The 17,965-nt window shown below is 40.7% G+C and overlaps 1 protein-coding gene across 2 annotated transcripts; it reads right to left on the minus strand.

The window, feature by feature from the left end:
- Positions 1-877: 877 nt before the first annotated feature.
- Positions 878-15,173, minus strand: LOC308393013 (leukemia inhibitory factor receptor-like). Of its 2 annotated transcripts, none has more exons than XM_080876445.1 (18): positions 15,083-15,173; positions 13,804-13,987; positions 8,977-9,122; positions 8,735-8,885; positions 8,385-8,648; positions 8,149-8,275; positions 7,006-7,142; positions 6,780-6,925; positions 6,537-6,690; positions 6,360-6,421; positions 5,853-6,075; positions 5,260-5,439; positions 5,078-5,179; positions 4,840-4,998; positions 3,354-3,482; positions 3,159-3,252; positions 2,998-3,064; positions 878-2,819 (listed from the first exon to the last, which is right to left on the minus strand). In XM_080876445.1, exons 2-18 carry the CDS (start codon positions 13,865-13,867, stop codon positions 2,346-2,348), a joined length of 2,679 nt encoding a protein of 892 aa, XP_080732571.1. In that variant the 5' UTR covers positions 13,868-13,987; positions 15,083-15,173; the 3' UTR covers positions 878-2,345. The 2 variants fall into 2 exon arrangements, with proteins under 2 accessions (XP_080732571.1, XP_080732572.1); XM_080876446.1 differs by lacking the exon at positions 15,083-15,173 and adding an exon at positions 14,065-14,083 and having other exon boundaries at positions 13,804-13,938.
- Positions 15,174-17,965: the final 2,792 nt, after the last annotated feature.

Genomic DNA, 17,965 nt, shown 5'->3' on the forward strand with positions numbered 1-17,965 from the left:
AATGGTCATGAATAGAAACCCCAAAACAATTTAAATTTCAGATGACAGTTTCCCTTTAGTGGCCTCAACTGAATGGGCTAAAATAAAACAACCATAACAAATGTATCGTCATGGGGCCGGCCGGGCAGACACAGGGACCATGACATGTGGTACATCACCCAATAAGTGGTAAATGTAATTGTATACGGTACCGGTAAATGACACATTCCAACATTTCCAGAAGGCACATGAAGGGCAACTAATTTTATAGAGATTGTTTTTCTTTGTTAGCCTTTTTATATACCCCCTGACAACAGCTAACAAGCGTTGGGTGCCTTAACTACTCTGCTGTAATTAAAGCAATTTGTGCCTTTAGCTATTGGTGATAAAATAAGTGAAAATAAAAGTGGAAAGAATCAGGACATGCGCTAAGAGTAGAGGTACCTCAGAAATACGCTTAATTATATCCTTATATAGTGTTTGATACACATGCATGTTACGACCCAGCTCAAAAGCCGCAACATAAAAAAGGAGACAAATACCGTTTGTCAGAAGAGGTTTTTTTTTCTTAAAATGGAATACCAGGTTGGCTAAAATGGCTGGTGCCACCAAGGCAAAGACAAGTGAGCTCCCTGGAAGCTTGCCTCAGGTATGCTTTTATCCACACCTGACTAGGTGTGGCCAATTAGCACCAGCTGAACACATTGAGGAGATTAGCGGCTGCAGAGGGACGTAACAATGCAATCATCAACACAGCAGGTCACACAGCCTTCCTGGTGCTGTACTGTTTCTCTCCATATGAACAGACTTTGAAGGAAACCAGACACAATCAAAGCATTAAAAAAAACACTTCTTGTTTGAAGCTTCTTGTTTTATTGGTTTACAGCATTGATTCAAAGGTGATTTCTTGGTTCTTACAGACAGAGATCAACAGCAAAGACCTCTCAGCAGCTACATGAAATATTCACATTTTTTAATAAGGTAGGACACACATAATCAATCGGTCGGTACTGAAGTCCTCTCTTCATTGTTCATTATTTATTTGCTTCAATATGATGAGTTGAGTTTCTGTGGTGATGGCACAGAGATTCAGACACGTCATTAAAGTAAAAATGCAAACAGCTGTAACTTGTACAGACTTTGCAGTCAGGTTTGCAGAGATTCAACACAGAAAAATAATTCAAGCTTTAGAGGGGCTTCTCTCAAATGTCTGACTCAGTGGAACGTCTAGATACATTTAAAGAAACTTTTAGAATTTCTTAGAGATCGGTTAGCAATGCCCTAGGAACATCTAGGATAAACTATGTATTCACTGACAAAGGTCACTGAGGTTTTTGCAGTCTCTCATAATTTGCATGGAAGATGCTGAGCTGGCTGCAAACACTCACCATTTACTCTCTGAGTAAGTGCAACAGAAACAGAAAATGTTCCCTTATAAAGTAAAACGTTAAATGTGATGATAACATTAGTAAGACAAAGCCTTTACTTAGAAGGTGAAGAATCTCCATTTCCAGTTTGTGGCACACTTTTTTCACAGTTTCATTACAGTTCAGAGAGCCGTTAACAAGTTATTTCTAGACAAGTTCAAACTTCTGGCAACCTGCTAGTAACCAAAGCAGTTATCAGTGCAGCACTGTATACCCGTTTGTGACCAATTTCTTGTCAACTGACAGTCAGGGAGCACACATTTTTCCACAGCGACCAGTGGTTGTACTCTCTGATGTGTCCCTAGTATTGTGGGACAGAGCCCTTAAAAATTAAGTACCTTGAGGGATACAATGTCCCGTCATGAGAGCAGTGTTTCCAGAGTAAATTCAAATAATGCCCATTTGGTGCCACTTGGACACCAACAAGAGAAACCTGTCCTTTTCATGTCTTAAAGAGACCTTGATGTGAGCCAGCCACAGGAATGACTGTACAGTAGTATCCGAAACGAACAGACCCCAAAGGTTCAACAGCAGCATCTTAGAGCAGTGTTTTTCAAACCCGCCATTCATACTGTATGTGTCACTGATGTGGTGACAAACAAAATAAATTTGCAGGGCACAAAATCTTTGAAAACCACTAATGCTCTGGTCCACTAACATAATTGGCTAACAACAAACAACTAGGATTATAATTCAGGTGTGAGTGTGTGAGCATCTAAACAGAAAAGCTTTAATGCCAAAATGTACTCCTAGGATCTCATTTGAAAGGAAACATCTTCTATTTTCTGAAAATGTCCTGTTTGTGTGAATGAAACTAAACTCACACCTAACTTTAGCTGAGTTGCTGATGACCTGGTGGATGAAGCTAACCAACTATGCAGTAGTTAACGATGCATAAAGTGCCTGAATAAGGCTTAAATGTGTTCACATATGCAGCAGCTAGTTGGATGTCTTCTGTGGTAGCAAAATGTATGTGGACACACAGGATATGGGACTGTTTGGGTACTCCTCTAACTCAGTTGTGGTAAAGGTCTCATCAGGACTCTGAGGCTGGTATCCACTAAAGCTTCTGATGAAAGGTATTCCCTCATGGACCTCGGGCCCTGATTTGACTTCACGGTCCACACTTTGCAATACCAGGTTGTACGACGGATTAGGAAATACGCCATTGATTGGAGAAGATGGCAAGCCTGGCTGAGATGTGAGGCCTGTAGTGGGTAAAGTGAGACATGGCTGGGATTTCTTCAGAGGCTTATTGTAGTAACCTTTGGGAGTCTGAGAGAAGGTAAAAGGCTTGTAGTCCTGGTCAACATCAGGCTGTGGTGGTCTGAATTGATCATGTAGCTTAGGAATATCCAAGACCTCTCTGTAGTAACTCTGATCAAAATGAAGATGATGACTCGTATGTTCATCCTGAAAAACAGAGAAAATGACCTCACATTCACAGGAAAGATATCTTGGTGCTTAGAGATTAGGATAATGGACTATACAAGGAAATCAACAAATAACTGAATAGTAGAATATCCTGATATATAGATGCATCATTAGCTGGCCAATGCTACATGATATAGTACTGGCCATCTCAACTTACTGGTAATGTCAGCCACTGGTCGGTCAGCACTGGCTTTGGGATTGGAGGATAGACTTTGTGTTTGATGCTGTTGGGTCAAAGAATGCATCAAAATTTAAACAAAAACAATTATTGGAAGCAAAAGTGGCAAATTTCACAGAAAATAAATGTGCATTGCTTACCATGCCCAGTGTCTATAGCAGATAATTGTGCTGACAGACAGAATAAGAAAAACTGCTCCCAGGGATATCAAGATCAGCATTATCAGTTGATCAGCTGGTGAAAACAATGAACCGCATCGAGTAAATCAAAGAAAATGACAAATGTTGACAGTCTTACTAAAGAAAATAGTCCATATGGGGAAATAATTAACCTACCCGGGGGATTCAAGGTGACATTGATGGATAAATTACCACAAAGTCCAAATGCTGTTGATGCTGTCACCGTGAAGGTGTACATACTGATGTTCAGGTTCTTTGCAGTGAGGCTGGTGGCTTCAGGATCATCTAAATCAACACAGAGTGACCGCCATTATTACAACATAAATACATGTTTACGATCATCGGGCAACACTGGAGACTTACTTTATTTATCTCAGTTACAAGCTAATCTTTGTGTGTGGAGAAACAAAACCAGGACTTTGTTATCAGTAGAGAAACTTAATAGTGTGATTAAGTGTGTCATCGTCCGAGTGACAATCAATTTGTAAACGACACGTCTGCAACATGTTTCAGTTAACACCTTAATACTACAAAAGATGCAAGAAAAAACTTGATGTACAGCAAATCAGTTGAAGACATAATTTTTGACATTTTTTAGTATAAAAGACTTTCAAACGAATCTGATATTTTCTGCCACCAATTTGAAGAGTTATAGCCCTTAATATTTCATCCAATTACAACCATAAAACAGGCATGGTTTGTTTTACGTTTATGCCACAAGGGGTTGTTATTTCCATTTGTTAGATCTGGCATTATTAACAGTTTCTAAGTCCAAGATAATGGAAAAAAGTGGCATCATGGTCAAATTAACCCAATAAAATCATCATATGCCAGGAGGTAAACACTAACGATGGATTAAAATCAGCTAACAGAGCACCTATGGAAAAGTGCTGATCCTTTGACTTCTAAGAACCTGGCGCATCAATTGATTCATTTCAAAACCATACACAGAACAAACATTACACCCTATAGGAGGTTCCAGATGAAACTACAGGCTACGTATCACTGTCACATCTGCAATGATTCGTCACCAGGCACGTTTTTGCACATGTTTTGGGACTGTCCTGTTGTATCCAATTTTTGGGTCTTTGTGAACTCTGTGTTATCTGAGGTGCTGGACGTTTTTTATATTCCCAATCCTGGTCTTTGTCTCCTTAATGATACCTCTGAAATCTCCTTAAAACAAATACAATGCAAAATGTTGTTCGCTGGATTCACATCCGCAAAGAAGACTATTACAAAGCAATGGTTCAGTCCTGACATTTGTATGGAATCATTCTGGATACGATGTCTTATCCGTGTTATTAATTTTGAACATACCACAGCAAAATTAAATAAAGCTCGACCCACGACTGTTGAAGTTTGGAAAATCTTCTCATCCAAAGTTATCTCCTGGAACAGGCACTAACTGTTTTTGACTGTGTTTTTGTGTTTTTTCTTTGCTGTCCCTATGCCTTGTGACCAATGTTTGCTTTGCTACTGCAGTTTACAGATGTGCTGTATATGTCTGTACCCCCCCCCCTCCCCCAACCCCGTTTTAAATCAATAAAATGTTGATCACAAAAAAAAAAGTGCTGATCCTATACTTAATGTCCAGACTGAAATCTTAGCTGGCCTGAGTGAGTATGCCTTCATACTGTACCTGTGCTCACGTTAAAAACATTCCCGCTCTTGTCCTGGTAGTAGAGAATATATCCATGGATGGAAGCAGTCTGCTTTTCCAGAGGTATGGGCTCCCAGGATACCTCAACAGCCGAGTCTTCCTGTTTGTATTTGAGTTTAAACAGCTCGACTCCTATTTCTGGAAAGATGTGACATGCATAAAATACACTGCTGATTGAACCATCGCATTTTGTGAGAAATCACTGAATCAGTCTTACTGGTCTCTCTGATGTAGCCCTTTCTTCTCTGTAGTAGCACCGCAGCTCCCTCAGTGCAGGCGTATATGGACAGCAGGTATCTCCGACCATCTTCAAAGTTCTCTGGAACAACAAAAGGAGCTGTGCTGAAACAGATGCAAATATGATCTGCAACAGTTTTGTAGGCAAAGATGAGGACGTACTTGAAAAAACTGTGGTATGAGTTCTGTTGGGAGGCACTTTCATCCACTCGAAGGTGCAATTACCGAAGACTGGACACCAGTCCACTATGTAGCCACAGCTGGCGTTAGGACTATCAGGCCAGGACAGGAAGAAGCTACCATTGCTGCCACTGATCCAGGAGGTCTTCACCTCGGATGTATCTGAAAAAGACTCTTTAAAATTAGATTTTACAACATACTCCACTTAAAAAAGGAAGAGGTTAAATCAGTATATATAGTTAAACCTTGAGAATTTTTCATGGGTTTTAAAAACAGTTTCATGCACTTTTAAGGCATTTAGCTTCCCTTTGCAGACCAATAAAATGTGCAAAAATGTACATACTCATCATGACTTGGATATATAGAATATAAACACAACAATTACAAATTTGTATACTTATAATAGATATAATCTCAATCATGTGATCATGAAAACTGCTATTCCTTTTCTGCATTAGTTTGGAAAACCTTTTGCTTACAGCCTTCTGCACAGATTAGATAAAATCAAACCTCTTCCCCAAATGGAAATCAAAGTGAGCTTATCTGTAATGTGTGGTGCTCTGTTAGCTTCATACCTAGATTGCTGCGGGGGATGATGATGGTCGATGGTGATGAGCTGCCGTTTATGTTTCTAGCCGTGACAGTGACCATGTACTCCTCACTGGGGTCCAGCGTGAGTGTAAGACTGTGATTGCTTCTGGACACGTTGGTTTGGTTTGACTGATTTTTGTCTTTGGTCTTTGCCCAGGACACTTTGTAGTCAAAGATTTCTCCATGGCTCTGATTGGTCAGTGACACCTGTGGAGACGTAACATCAAGACCTGAAATGGTAACAGTGTCCTCTGAAACATCACTTTCTAACTGTATAAGATGTTGCACTGATATTTTTTCAAATAGATTTAATAAAGATATTTTTTATTGCATCAAGTTGTGAGGAAAAAAATGAATCCAACATGCAAGTACCAAAAGCTCTAGTTCTTCTAAAGACCACTTGAGGCTGTCTCCAAAAGTAAGTCAGTTTCCAGATTTAGACCTTACCAAGAGGCCTCATAAAAGCCTTGTAAAAGCCAACTTGGACTCACCTTCCAGGAGATTACAGTCTGGTCTGCCTTCACCTTCATCCACACGTCAAGAGCATCTGGAACTGTGGTGCAACCAGACAAACGACATCTGTTACATTCACAAACCTTTTAGGTCTTTATCTTAAAATATTTTTTATTTTAAGATTAAAATAAAGTCTTAAAATAAAAACTACTTACCATCACCCTTTGTGCGGATTTTGACACTATTGCTCCAGTCACCCCATTTCCAGAAATGCTGTGCTGTTCCACATCGGACCCTCACGTCATAGTCCCAGTGTGGTATCAAGTCCTTGATGACTGCAGCTGTGAGGCCAACTCCAATGTTTTCAGTCTACAAGGACAAAAATTATGTTAGCTGACTTCAGTGAAGACTTTTACTTTGAAAAGCCAATACCTTAGCCTCCTTTTTAATCTACTCACTTTGGTATTAGAGTTTCCATCACTGACATGTACTTGGCATGTGATGTTGAGATTACTGTACTTCTGCACAGTCCAGCTCCATTTCAGACTGATGTTTCTGGGGTTCACAGTTGAAGCTGCCACTTTGTCTGGCACGACCATGTGCACTAAAACAAGAGATCACAACAATCAGCCGATCTTAAGGATTAAAAATAATAATTTAACCAAATTTTATTCAAAGCTTTACCTCTTTTGGTCAGGTCCGCGTTGTCATGGATCTCGAGCTTTCCCAGCCGATTAGTTGCTGTTAAGGTCCAGTTCCTCTCAGCTGCATCCAGCTTTACTTTTTGCGAGCATTTACCTGAACGTCCATTGATGCATGAGCTAAAATGTAAAAAATATACACCACTATTACTAAATATTTACAACTAAATAAATACAGAGGCTAGCAGGACTGCACATTCACTAGGAAGCAAAGTAAGAGTACATTTTAAATTTGTCATTGACTGAACTCCTTATTGCTTAATCAATAACGTTTGGTGCTTTAAAGTTTAGTCTATAGATCCCAAAATGTTTTTGCTTTGATGGTCTTTTAAATCAGAGCATTTCTCTCAACTGCTTGAAACTACTTTTATAAATATTCAGGTTTTTGGGTTTTTTAAGAACTCTGGTGACGAGGTGTAATGTGTGCAGTTTTCACTGCAAATCATATAAAGTGAAATTAAAGAAGAATAGCCCTGAAAACAACTCCACTGTGATTTCATCAAGGACGTTCTCTTTGTAAACTCACTTTTGACCTATATGGCATTACATACTGTGAGAAGCATAACTACTGTTTATCCCATAATTAATCAATTTGTTTTTTGGACTATGTTTATTCTGGGCACTTTATTTTAGTTTTCAAATAATGTGTTAACCATCTCTGCGTGTGTGTGTGGCTTATACTTGGATATGCATGGATTTTACAAAGGAGAGTGGCGCACTTTAAAAGGGAATGTTTTGACAAGGCCTGATATGTTGTAGATTTTCACTCTAACTAAAAGTAGTAAACAGGGCAGCCTGTCTGTCTGTGATAGCACTGGAGTCTGCATGCTCTCGCAGTAGAGCACTTTGCTTTCTGACTATTATTTTTTCAGGTTTTTTTCCCCCAATAAATCATCCTGCAACTGAAGTTGCATAGCAAGTGCTCATTTTTGTAACTTCTGACTACAGATCATCGAGATCATCTAAAAGTACTGTTCATCAACTTTTTGTTCTTCTGAATCTGAAACGGTCTGCAGTGGTTTTTAACAAGGTGTCCAGTGAGGTGTCTTATTTTAAGATTCACACCCTCAGATGCTTCCATACAGGAGACTGTAGATATATTAGGGGTGGTTGGGTCTTATTATACCTTCCTTGGAGCTGATATGTTCTTTCCATTGCAGGATGTTCGTTTGCTGCCCTTCCTACGTTCCAAAAACAATCGATTGATTCCAGATCCCGGGTTTCACACTTAAGATCACTGTCATCAGGAGGATCTAAGTTTGTGGCAAATACCAGGAAAAACAGAAGCACATTTAAAAGAGAACCATTTATTTACAAGATCAATTTGAGAAACCACAATCTCAAATGCTACATCATACTTACAGCTGGCGTGAAAACTGGCTCCGTTGATGTCTCCTTTGGTTGTTTCACATATTACATCACTATAGTTTTCTGATTCTTGGTCCAGGTGAACAGTCAGGGAGTGCACATGTTCACTGATCTTTGTAGTTGTTACATTAGTGCCTTTGTAGTCATATAGAAACATTGTTTTAATACTTTCCCCATCTGGCACCATGCAGCAGAATGTGGCTGTGCTGCCCACCTCCAATATTTGGTCTCTTGGGAGAACCAGTATTTCACCCTGGTCTGAAGAAGCACAGTGATAAGAATAAACGAGACTGTAAAGTGTTTAAGAATCAAAAAAGATCAAATGATTTGAACTTAATATTAACCAGGTAGCGTCTTCTGCATCCATGGGCTTGATTGGTTGTTGTATTGGGACCTGAGCCGGACTGAATGGCGAGCACACTGCGATGGTAAATGGGAAGTCCATTTCCAGGAATGAGTAGATCCTATCTGTGCAGGTGCCACAACAACTTCACCCTACAACATTATCATAAACACATTAGAGGAACAGCTTTTTGTTTGGAGGCTACAGAAGTGAGGATTATAGTTACCCATAATAATCTCTTACATTGTGTTCAGGTTTGTCTGCAATGAGAAGCTGCAGCTCGTACACGAGCCCATCTCGTATCACAGAGCAAGAAGGGTCATCTTCCCACTTTAACAGGAAACTGTCGTAGTCAAGAGTCACATTCTGAGGTCCACAACGCAAAACACCTAAAGGAAGTGACCACAGGACATTTTATGGTTAAAGTGACCTGAACAATTCTTCACAGTCATCGTTGGGCTATTTGAACAGCAGTCAGTGAGGACACAGCCAGTGGTGCCAATAGTGTCGTCACTGCCCGGGCATCAAATACTGATGTTTTGTTAAAGATTTTGTTAAAAACTGTTGCCTAAAATGGAATTCATCTATTCTTCATTTGAGATATCCTTAAAAGGTGTGTCAATTCCCATAGATGTGTCACCCTGTTCAAAATGCCCAGCTTTACAGCAAAACATGTTTACAGCCTCATACAATTTTTCTTTTTTTTTTTTTTTTTGCACTTGGTAACAAATTTCACTCATGCAGCAACTGTTTAAGTTGTATTAAGACTCCTCATTATACATTTCAGGCCCATTTTGACTAGCAAATGGGTCCAAATAGGGCACTAGTTCTCTCTTGCCTCAGCTAATTCAAGTAGATTCATCTGTTCTCCGTGCTGAGGGTCAACCTGCTTTCATCTGTGAAAAGAACAGGTTGTCAGAATGTCCATCACTGCAATCTATGGCAGATGCCACTCGGACGTGACGATGGATAACCACCCTAATGAAGTCAGTTTCTGATTGTTTGGTCAGAAAGATTCCCTGCCTCTCTTCCTTACTCCCACTCATCTCTGCTATCCTCCTTATTCAAGATTGCTTCAGTCACTCCCATACTGAAAAAACCTTCTTTAGACCCTAACAACTTGAACAACCTCCGTCCGATATCTAATAAGTAGTTGCAGTTCAACTTCATTCACACTTGGTTAATATAAAACATCTACAAGAGATTTTAATCTGGTTTTCGTTCATGTCACAGTAAAGAAACTGCTTTACTTAAAGTCACTAATGATCTTCTAATCGGAGCCGACTCTGGTCATTCTCATCCTTTTAGATCTGAGCTCAGCCTTCGACACCATCTTTCACTCTGTCCTTATAAGCAGACTCTCCTCTCTTGGCATCTCTGACCAGTGTTGGTGAAGTTACTTGAAAAAAGTAATCAGTAACTAATTACTGATTACTTCCCCCAAAAAGTAATCCCGTTACTTTACTGATTACTTCTTTTCAAAAGTAATTAATTACTTAGTTACTTAGTTACTTTTTAAAAACACGATTTACAACCTGAAGAGGTGATAAAGCGATAGATCTTTCAGCCCAATTCTACTTTTTCTGCATAATCCATCATATAAAATGTAATCAAATGGAAAAGTCTCTTTTTTTTTACTTGTTTTATCAGTTTTAATCTTTTAACTTTATGGATCAAGCAAAAATTTAATTATATGCAACATTCTCTGACTTGAAGAAATTAGTTTAACATTTAAACCTATTTTCTACACATTCCAGCACATAAAATAAAATATTTTTTGTGTTTACACTCACTCTTTCAAATAGATGCAAGTAAAACACAGCAGAAAATAAATAAAGTCAAAGACTCAGCGGTCCTGTTGCTCTATTTTCACCTGTAAAGCAGGACTGCGGTAGGCGGAGGTTTACCCTGGTGCAGGTGTGCCGCGGTCAGTTGAAGAATCCGCGACTTTCTCTGTGAGTTTCCCATTACGTCATGGCGCACTCGGTGCTTGCTTGGAAGTTTAGGGGTTTTTTCGCTGTAAAAAGAAGTTTTCTTCCCACGCACGATGGACGCTAATGTTTTTGTCACTTTTTATGGAATCAAACTCAAAGGTCAGTACTTCCACGCTTTAAACGCTGCACGCTCATACTCTCTCCCACAATCGATATGTGATCCATTGTTGATCTGCACACAGCTGTTGTCACGAACGGCGCACTCGCTTACGTCACTGTCGTGAGACATTCTCGCAAAAAATCACGGTTTTAGTAACGCAGTAACGCAGCGTTCCTACAGGAAAGTAACGGTAATCTAATTACCGATTTTGCAATAGTAATCCCTTACTTTACTCGTTACTTGAAAAAAGTAATCAGATTACAGTAACGCGTTACAAGTAACGCGTTACTGCCCATCTCTGTCTCTGACACACTCCTCGACCGCTCCCAGTTTATTCAACTGAAATCATTCCACTCTCGTCTATTCCCGGTCACTTCTGGTGTACCCTAAGGTTCAGTCTTAGACCCTCTTCTCTTCATAATATACATCCTCCCTCTAGGTACCATTTTCCACAAATTTGATCTTCACTTTCACTGTTTTGCTGATGACACCCAGTTACATCTCTCCTGCAGACCTGATTCCTCCCTCCCACCTTCTTCCCTTACAGAATGTCTATCCGAATTAAAATTCTGGTTTAGCTCTAATTTTCTAAAGCTCAATGAGGATAAAACTGAAATCCTCCTTATTGGCACCAAATCCAACCTTTTGAAGGCGAAACATTTCTCACTCACCATCGATAACTCCACAGTTTTGCCTTCTTCTCAGGTTAAGAGCCTTGGTGTCACATTAGACAGTTCACTTTCCTACAAGTCTCACATCAGGAATCTCACCCGTTCTGCCTATTTCCATCTACGCAACATTAACAGATTACGTCCTTCTCTTTACACACAGTCCACGTCCATTCTTGTCCACGGTCTTGTTACCTCCCGTATTGGCTACTGCAATTGTCTTTTGCATGGTCTCCCCCAAAAATCCCTCCATAAGATTCAACTGGTTCACAACTCTGCTGCTCGGATTATCACCAGAACCCCGTCCTACCAGCACATCACCCCTGTTCTTCAGGAATATGTCTGTGAAGGTTCTCAGTCATCCAGGTCATCGTAGTCAAAGGAGCTTGCAAAGAAAAGCGTCTGGACTTCTTTAAGTTGCTTGAAGACGTTTCACCTCTCATCCGAGAAGCTTCTTCAGTTCTAAGGTCAAATGGTGGAGAGTCCCAGATATAAACCTAGTGGGAGTGACCCCCCACAGAGGGACAAAAGGACCCCCTGATGATCCTCTAATCGCCTGGAAGTTCTTCTCCTGGAAGTTCTTCAGGAACTTCACTTCTTCTGCTCACCTTCAAGGCCATTCATAACCTCGCACCTCCTTACCTTTCTGACCTGTTAAGCACTACCTTTCCTGCCCGCTCACTTCGATCTTCTTCTGTCCAGCTTGTTGTGCCTTATTTTGGCCTCACCACCACAGGAAGCAGAGCTTTTAGCTGCTCTGCTCCCAGGCTGTGGAGCTCTACCCCCAGATATAAGAAACATTGGTTCTCTCCCCCAGTTTAAATCTCAACTCAAAACCCATCAGTTCAAATCTGTATATTCACTGTTTGTTAATTATATCCTGTGCTTTTGTTTTATTGTTCTTCATAGTGTCATTGTTATATTATGTGTTTTTATCTATTGTACAGTGTCCTTGGGTGTCTTGAAAGGCGCTTTAAAAATTAAATGTATTATCATTATTATTATTATTATTACAGCAGTGGCATGGTGGAGGTCATTTTGTGGAGCTCTGGCAGAGCTCATCCTTGCAGAAAGAAACAGATACAGGTCCTGCTGCTGGGCCCTGTCCAGCTGTCTTACCTGTCTCCTGGAATTTCCCCAAACCTTTCTGATTCCAAGATATTTCCTTTTTTTTTTCTTTTTTCTTTTTTTTTTGGGGGGGGGGGTCACCATTGGTCCAGCCACAAACTACATGTTTCTTTTCCTTTAAGCTCCCTTCATAAATACTTAGATCAAATATTGCAGCCTACCCTGTCTAATAATACTGTTTAATACATTCCACATACCTTTAATACATTTCTATTATTCTGTAATATTTTATTATACATCTTTGTAATTTTTTATATATTTTTGTTTCCTTTCTTCTGTATTGTTCTATTATAATTTGCCTGTAAACAACATTTACATTTCACCTGTAAAAGCCACTCTTCTGTCAGTGATCAATTTTATGTTCTGTCACCCACCCATCGCTCTTTTTTTTTTAAAAAATCACAAGTTTTCTGGGGGAACCTCAGAGGGCACAAATAGTTTAAAAGCCAGTTCACTAACTGGCCACTTGAGAGCTCTTCTCTTTTTACACAATGACTGTTGAGAAAGTTGGAAGGAAGCATTTAAGAAGTTTTGCAAGGGAAGATGGGAAGTTAGAAGCTGACTGTCTGCATAAAGTATGTGGACATAAAGCAAGACAAAAAGGAAATCAATCATGCATTATTGTAGATGTTGAAGACATAGAGCTAACTGTTGGGTTTCAGCCATCATAGCAGCAGAGCTTCAGGGGCAAACATCATAACCACTGCCATGATGCTGGTTTGTGAAGTCTTGCTTCAAAGACAGTTCATCTAGTCATCAACCTCTTGGTCTTTCAAAGTGACCATATTTGGGCACACATGGACGTCTAGAATTTAGGTACTGTTCAATTACACCCACAGAAAAATGTATAATTTGTCAGATATTTGCAATAAAAACAAACTGGGTCAAGAAATCCACACAAATCAGCGGCAGTAAAGCCTAGCAGGGAGCTCACAGTCAAAATAGCCATACTTCTAATACGGCAAAGTGTAATCAAATTTAAACAGGTGGTTAGCAATTAGCAGCTAATGCTCACTGAAATCTGTAGTGTGTGGAAAGCATGATCCCCTGAAACGCCTTGTGTTTGTTATATGAACAGGAAAAACTGCACATAAAAATATCCTGCATGCACACCTGAGAGCATTTACTCATTGGAGCAGCTGAAACATGACATCTTCAATCAAGACGATGAAATACTCACTGTTTTCTTGTCCATCTTGTGTGCTCGTTGTGGAGAGTGACAGCAGTAACAACCATGCGATCATGATAATCCTCCCGTGTTTATTTCTTTGTAGAAAAAAAACTTCATGGATTGAGTCAAATGGTTGCCATAGCTCTGGTGATAAACATTTACAAATGGTTGTAAAGCAGGTTCCTGAGGCTTCCTTTATAGAAACAAAAAACGTTCACACACAAAACACTTTTGTGAGTTTTATTTGAAGACTCTGAAGAGAAAAGTCACCATGTCAGTGTCAGATAACTCCCTGGAGTCGCTCTCCCTTCTCATGTAAGCTTTGGGAAATCATTTCAGTTCATGATTGTGAAATCCATTTGAGCTCCAGTACAGGAAACAGAGCAGTCGCGTTCTCGTAACTGTGACTCACAGCAGCGAGGCCAGACATTCCTCACTTGCTCTAAGATTGTTTTCAGACTTGAAACCTTTTAGAAAAACACTAGTCAGAGAGAGAGAATCGGTCATCAGACTAAGGAAAACACTTGTTATCAGTGGTTCAGAACAGAAGCAGGGAGTTTTTTTTCCAGGTAAACAAAAACAACACGCCCAGATTAAATCTCTTAAACAGAGGCTTCTCAGATCTTGGTTAAGGATGAGATTTCTGTCAGTTCACCTATCAGTCAGTATGCTGCAGTTTTTCCAGTAATGAAAGGGAGGAACAGGAAGAAAGGAATACAAGGAAAATTGAAGATAAGGAAGCTCAATAAGTGCTACATTAAACAATACTTCTTATTAAGAGGCTGTTACAAGCTTTTATGTACTCCTTTTGTTTGGCTTTCCTCCAACTCATCCCCTGACAGCAGTAAAACTGACTCCCCTCCCCCAATTCTGAGTAAAATCCTTTCTGCCTCACCCTGCCCTCTGCTTCCTGGAGTGTGGACATTGGTTGAACATGTCATTTGGAGCCAGTAAATATGGACAGTAAATAAAAGTGTTGCGATGTGCCTGGGATGAGCTCTTAACAGTACAGTAGGACTCACATAGACTGCATAAATGGTGCTTCAGGTTTTTTTCTGTCTTATTGTCACATGTGTATGAAATCAAATCACCTAGCCACGTAGTTTGACTTCACAGACATTTGTGAAAGAGCTCATTGAACTGGTCTAATATAGGATGCTACTGTTGCAACATGTCAGTTTCCTCCCTGTTGAATACTAAGGAGTATGTGGTGTTACTGCAAAGCAGAAGCATTTATGAACCACAGGAAGTTGCTGAAGTGCCTAAAAATCACCAATGCTCTACTTACTCAGTGACTGCAGAGCTGCAAAACTTGCTGACATTAACATCAGCACAGAAACCCGGAGCCAGGGGCTTCATGGCATGAGTTTCCACGGTCAAGCAACTCCTTCGGGTGGTCAGGCACTTAATTTCTTCCATTCATCCATCCTTTCCTGCTTATCCAATTCAGGGTCGTGGCTTTAGTGTTCCGTATACAGAAAATGACTGGAAGAAGACACTATGAATACATAAAGCATTTAATTAAATAAGGGGGGGAAATAAAACCATAAATCATTAAATAAAATTTAATTTTGTGATGTTTTTTTGTCTCTAATATGGTAATAATAAGATAATAACACAACAAAAACTGCTGTTTACACACATACACACACTTTCATGCACAAAGCCACTTTTTAGTTGTCATGAGTGACTGTGAGAAGGAAAATTACCCGAGTCAGTTATCTAATGAAATTCCTCCTTTATCAGTCATTTGAACCAGATCGTAATGACAGGCTTAGTTTTGTTTTCATACAAAGACAACAAAGAAAAGGTTCAGTCTTTCCTTTTCCCACTAAACATCTAAAGAATTCCCTCCACTCCCTGTTTCCACTGAATTTTCATTTCGGAACCACACAGCACTCCAGAAATTCCAGAGAAGGCAAGTGAGTATGTGAGTTTATAATTGCAGTGTTGACTTTAAACTGAGCTACTAGCTGATCTGCAGCTGCACTGAGAGCCGCACTGAGTCACTGGTTTTACTAGATGTGTATTTAGCCACGTCTTCATGTGTGATGTCAGCTGTTGGGAATTTTTTCTTTCTTGTTATCTCCTGTCCACAGAATTATGAAAACACAACGATCCTATTCTAAGGTGTTCTCACCAATGACACACAGCTTCAAACAGTTTTCTCAGATTTCAGCATATAAGAACATTAAGTTGCTTTTTGTAGTCATCATTCTGTGAGACTGTGTACACAGATATTGTCGGGCATGTCCTTTTAAATTATTACATTTATTTTTTTATCACATATACTTACTCCACCATCATGTGGTACAAATTAATACAATTCAGTTGATAAACAGATGTTGTTGTTTTTTAATTCTTAACAGAATAATTTACCAGAAGTGACTTTAAATGGTGCCTTTGCTGCTCATTTATAGCTCTTTTGGGGGGGACGTTTCCAGGATATTTTACTTGGTGTTTCAGAGAAACAATAAAGTTTGGCCAGAGGATTGAGTGGACAACCACTGGGTGTGACAGAGTTTCATGACCTTGAGGCATACTGTGGGCTCAAAATATGAATATTTATTCTGGACAGCACAGTGATGCAGTGGTTAGCACTGTTGCCTTACAGCAAGAAGGTCCTGAGTTTGACTCCTCCATCTGGGCAGGGCCTTTCTGTGTGGAGTTTGCTGGAGCTTCCTCCCATAGTCCATGCAGTTAGTGTGGTTAGATTTATGCAAAAAATTAAGGGCTCAAAAGTCTGTTAGACTGGACTTTTTTGAAACACAAATATTTAGAAAAGCGTTTGATATATGGAGCTAAAAAAAAATTAGGAATCATTATATATGTCTAAATTTTGGATCATAAATTATTTTTGCAAATCAGAGACGCTTAAGCAGAAAATGTTTTATTTTCACTTGCTGAATACGGGACAGACTTGACTGGAGGAAAGAAGGGGAGAAAGAAAGAGGGAAAGAGAAACAGCTGAGAAGAGGGACGGGGGAGAAGGGCAAAAAACAAGAACCAACAGAACGGGCAGAAAAAAAATGCATATATCAATCACCTGGATCACCTGCTGAGAAAGAAAAAAGAAAACAAGCAGAAGAGAACAAGAGTAATAGAATAAACAACATCACAATGATATATGGGAATATGACAGTAAATACTAAATATTAAACATTATTGTGCAGCACATAAGATCAACAGAACACAGTGTGCTTTGAGGTAGGAGCCAAAAAGGGTGTAGTTTGTGGGTGTGATCACCCGTGTGTACACCTGTGAGCATGGACGCGCTTGTTTTTTAAAAGGTTCCTTCATGTAATGATCTGCTAGAGGGTGTGGGGGGGCCACAGCCCCGTCCTTCAGGGCATGAAGCAGGTATGGAGGAGATCAAGACTCCAGACATCCAGAGGCCCCCAGAACACAAGAGACCAAGGAAGACCAACAGAGGGGCAGCCGCGCCACTGTCCCAGAAAGAGCTGAGGAGAGTCCCAGATGAGGGCTCACTCAGCAGCCACGGAGCAGAAGCCAGGGGGAGTTGCAGTGACGCGCCCGTGAGCTCCGCCGGCAGCCAGCCGTGCCTGAGTGACTGAGCCCCAGGCCGAGAGGCCGGGGGCACCCCACCTCCGAAGTGGCCCGAGCGAGCCCCAGGCTCCAGGCCCCGATAAGCGGCCGCCAAGGAGTGAGCCGGTGTGTACCTGGACGCCCATCCCCAGACACAAAGAACCACCAACGCACCGATGTCTGAGGGAGTCCGCCACTGGCAGGGCAAGTGGTGGTAGGGGGAGATAGGCCTCCAAACCTTGGAGGGCCTGAGATGTCCCCAGAGAGATGGCGTCTGATACCCAGCCTGACATATAGACACAGACATACAGGCACACACAGACACAAACATCCATTCCCACCCTCATGCTCTCATATGCACTTACTCCACACTCAACCAACGTGGAGACAGACATAAAGAGACGCTGTACACACGATCACACTCCCCAAGCGTACTCTACGAACCGGGTCTAGGTACCCTTGCCCCTGGAGGGGGGAACTGCACCCAGACCCAGGTGGTGTTACCCTTTTCCCTGCTACCTGCCAGAAAGCAGCCGGTAAGCGCATGGTCCCTCCTGCTAGCCCTCAATGTCTACGTGTATTTAACATTGAGAGGTGGGCAACGACGCCAGGGGTGGGGTGTACA

The sequence above is a fragment of the Rhamphochromis sp. 'chilingali' genome, assembly GCF_963969265.1.
Source record: "Rhamphochromis sp. 'chilingali' genome assembly, chromosome: 2".
NCBI lineage: Eukaryota > Metazoa > Chordata > Actinopteri > Cichliformes > Cichlidae > Rhamphochromis > Rhamphochromis sp. 'chilingali'.

What these genes read in the sequence shown, in the direction of transcription:
- LOC308393013 (XM_080876445.1), bottom strand. Translation starts at nt 13,867, where the DNA reads ATGATCGCATGGTTGTTACTGCTGTCACTCTCCACAACGAGCACACAA. An exon ending in ACAAGATGGACAAGAAAACA is followed by an intron (nt 9,123 to 13,803) that starts GTGAGTATTTCA and finishes CACTTCCTTTAG; the next exon opens with GTGTTTTGCGTTGTGGACCT. An exon ending in TCATACCACAGTTTTTTCAA is followed by an intron (nt 5,180 to 5,259) that starts GTACGTCCTCAT and finishes TTGTTGTTCCAG; the next exon opens with AGAACTTTGAAGATGGTCGG.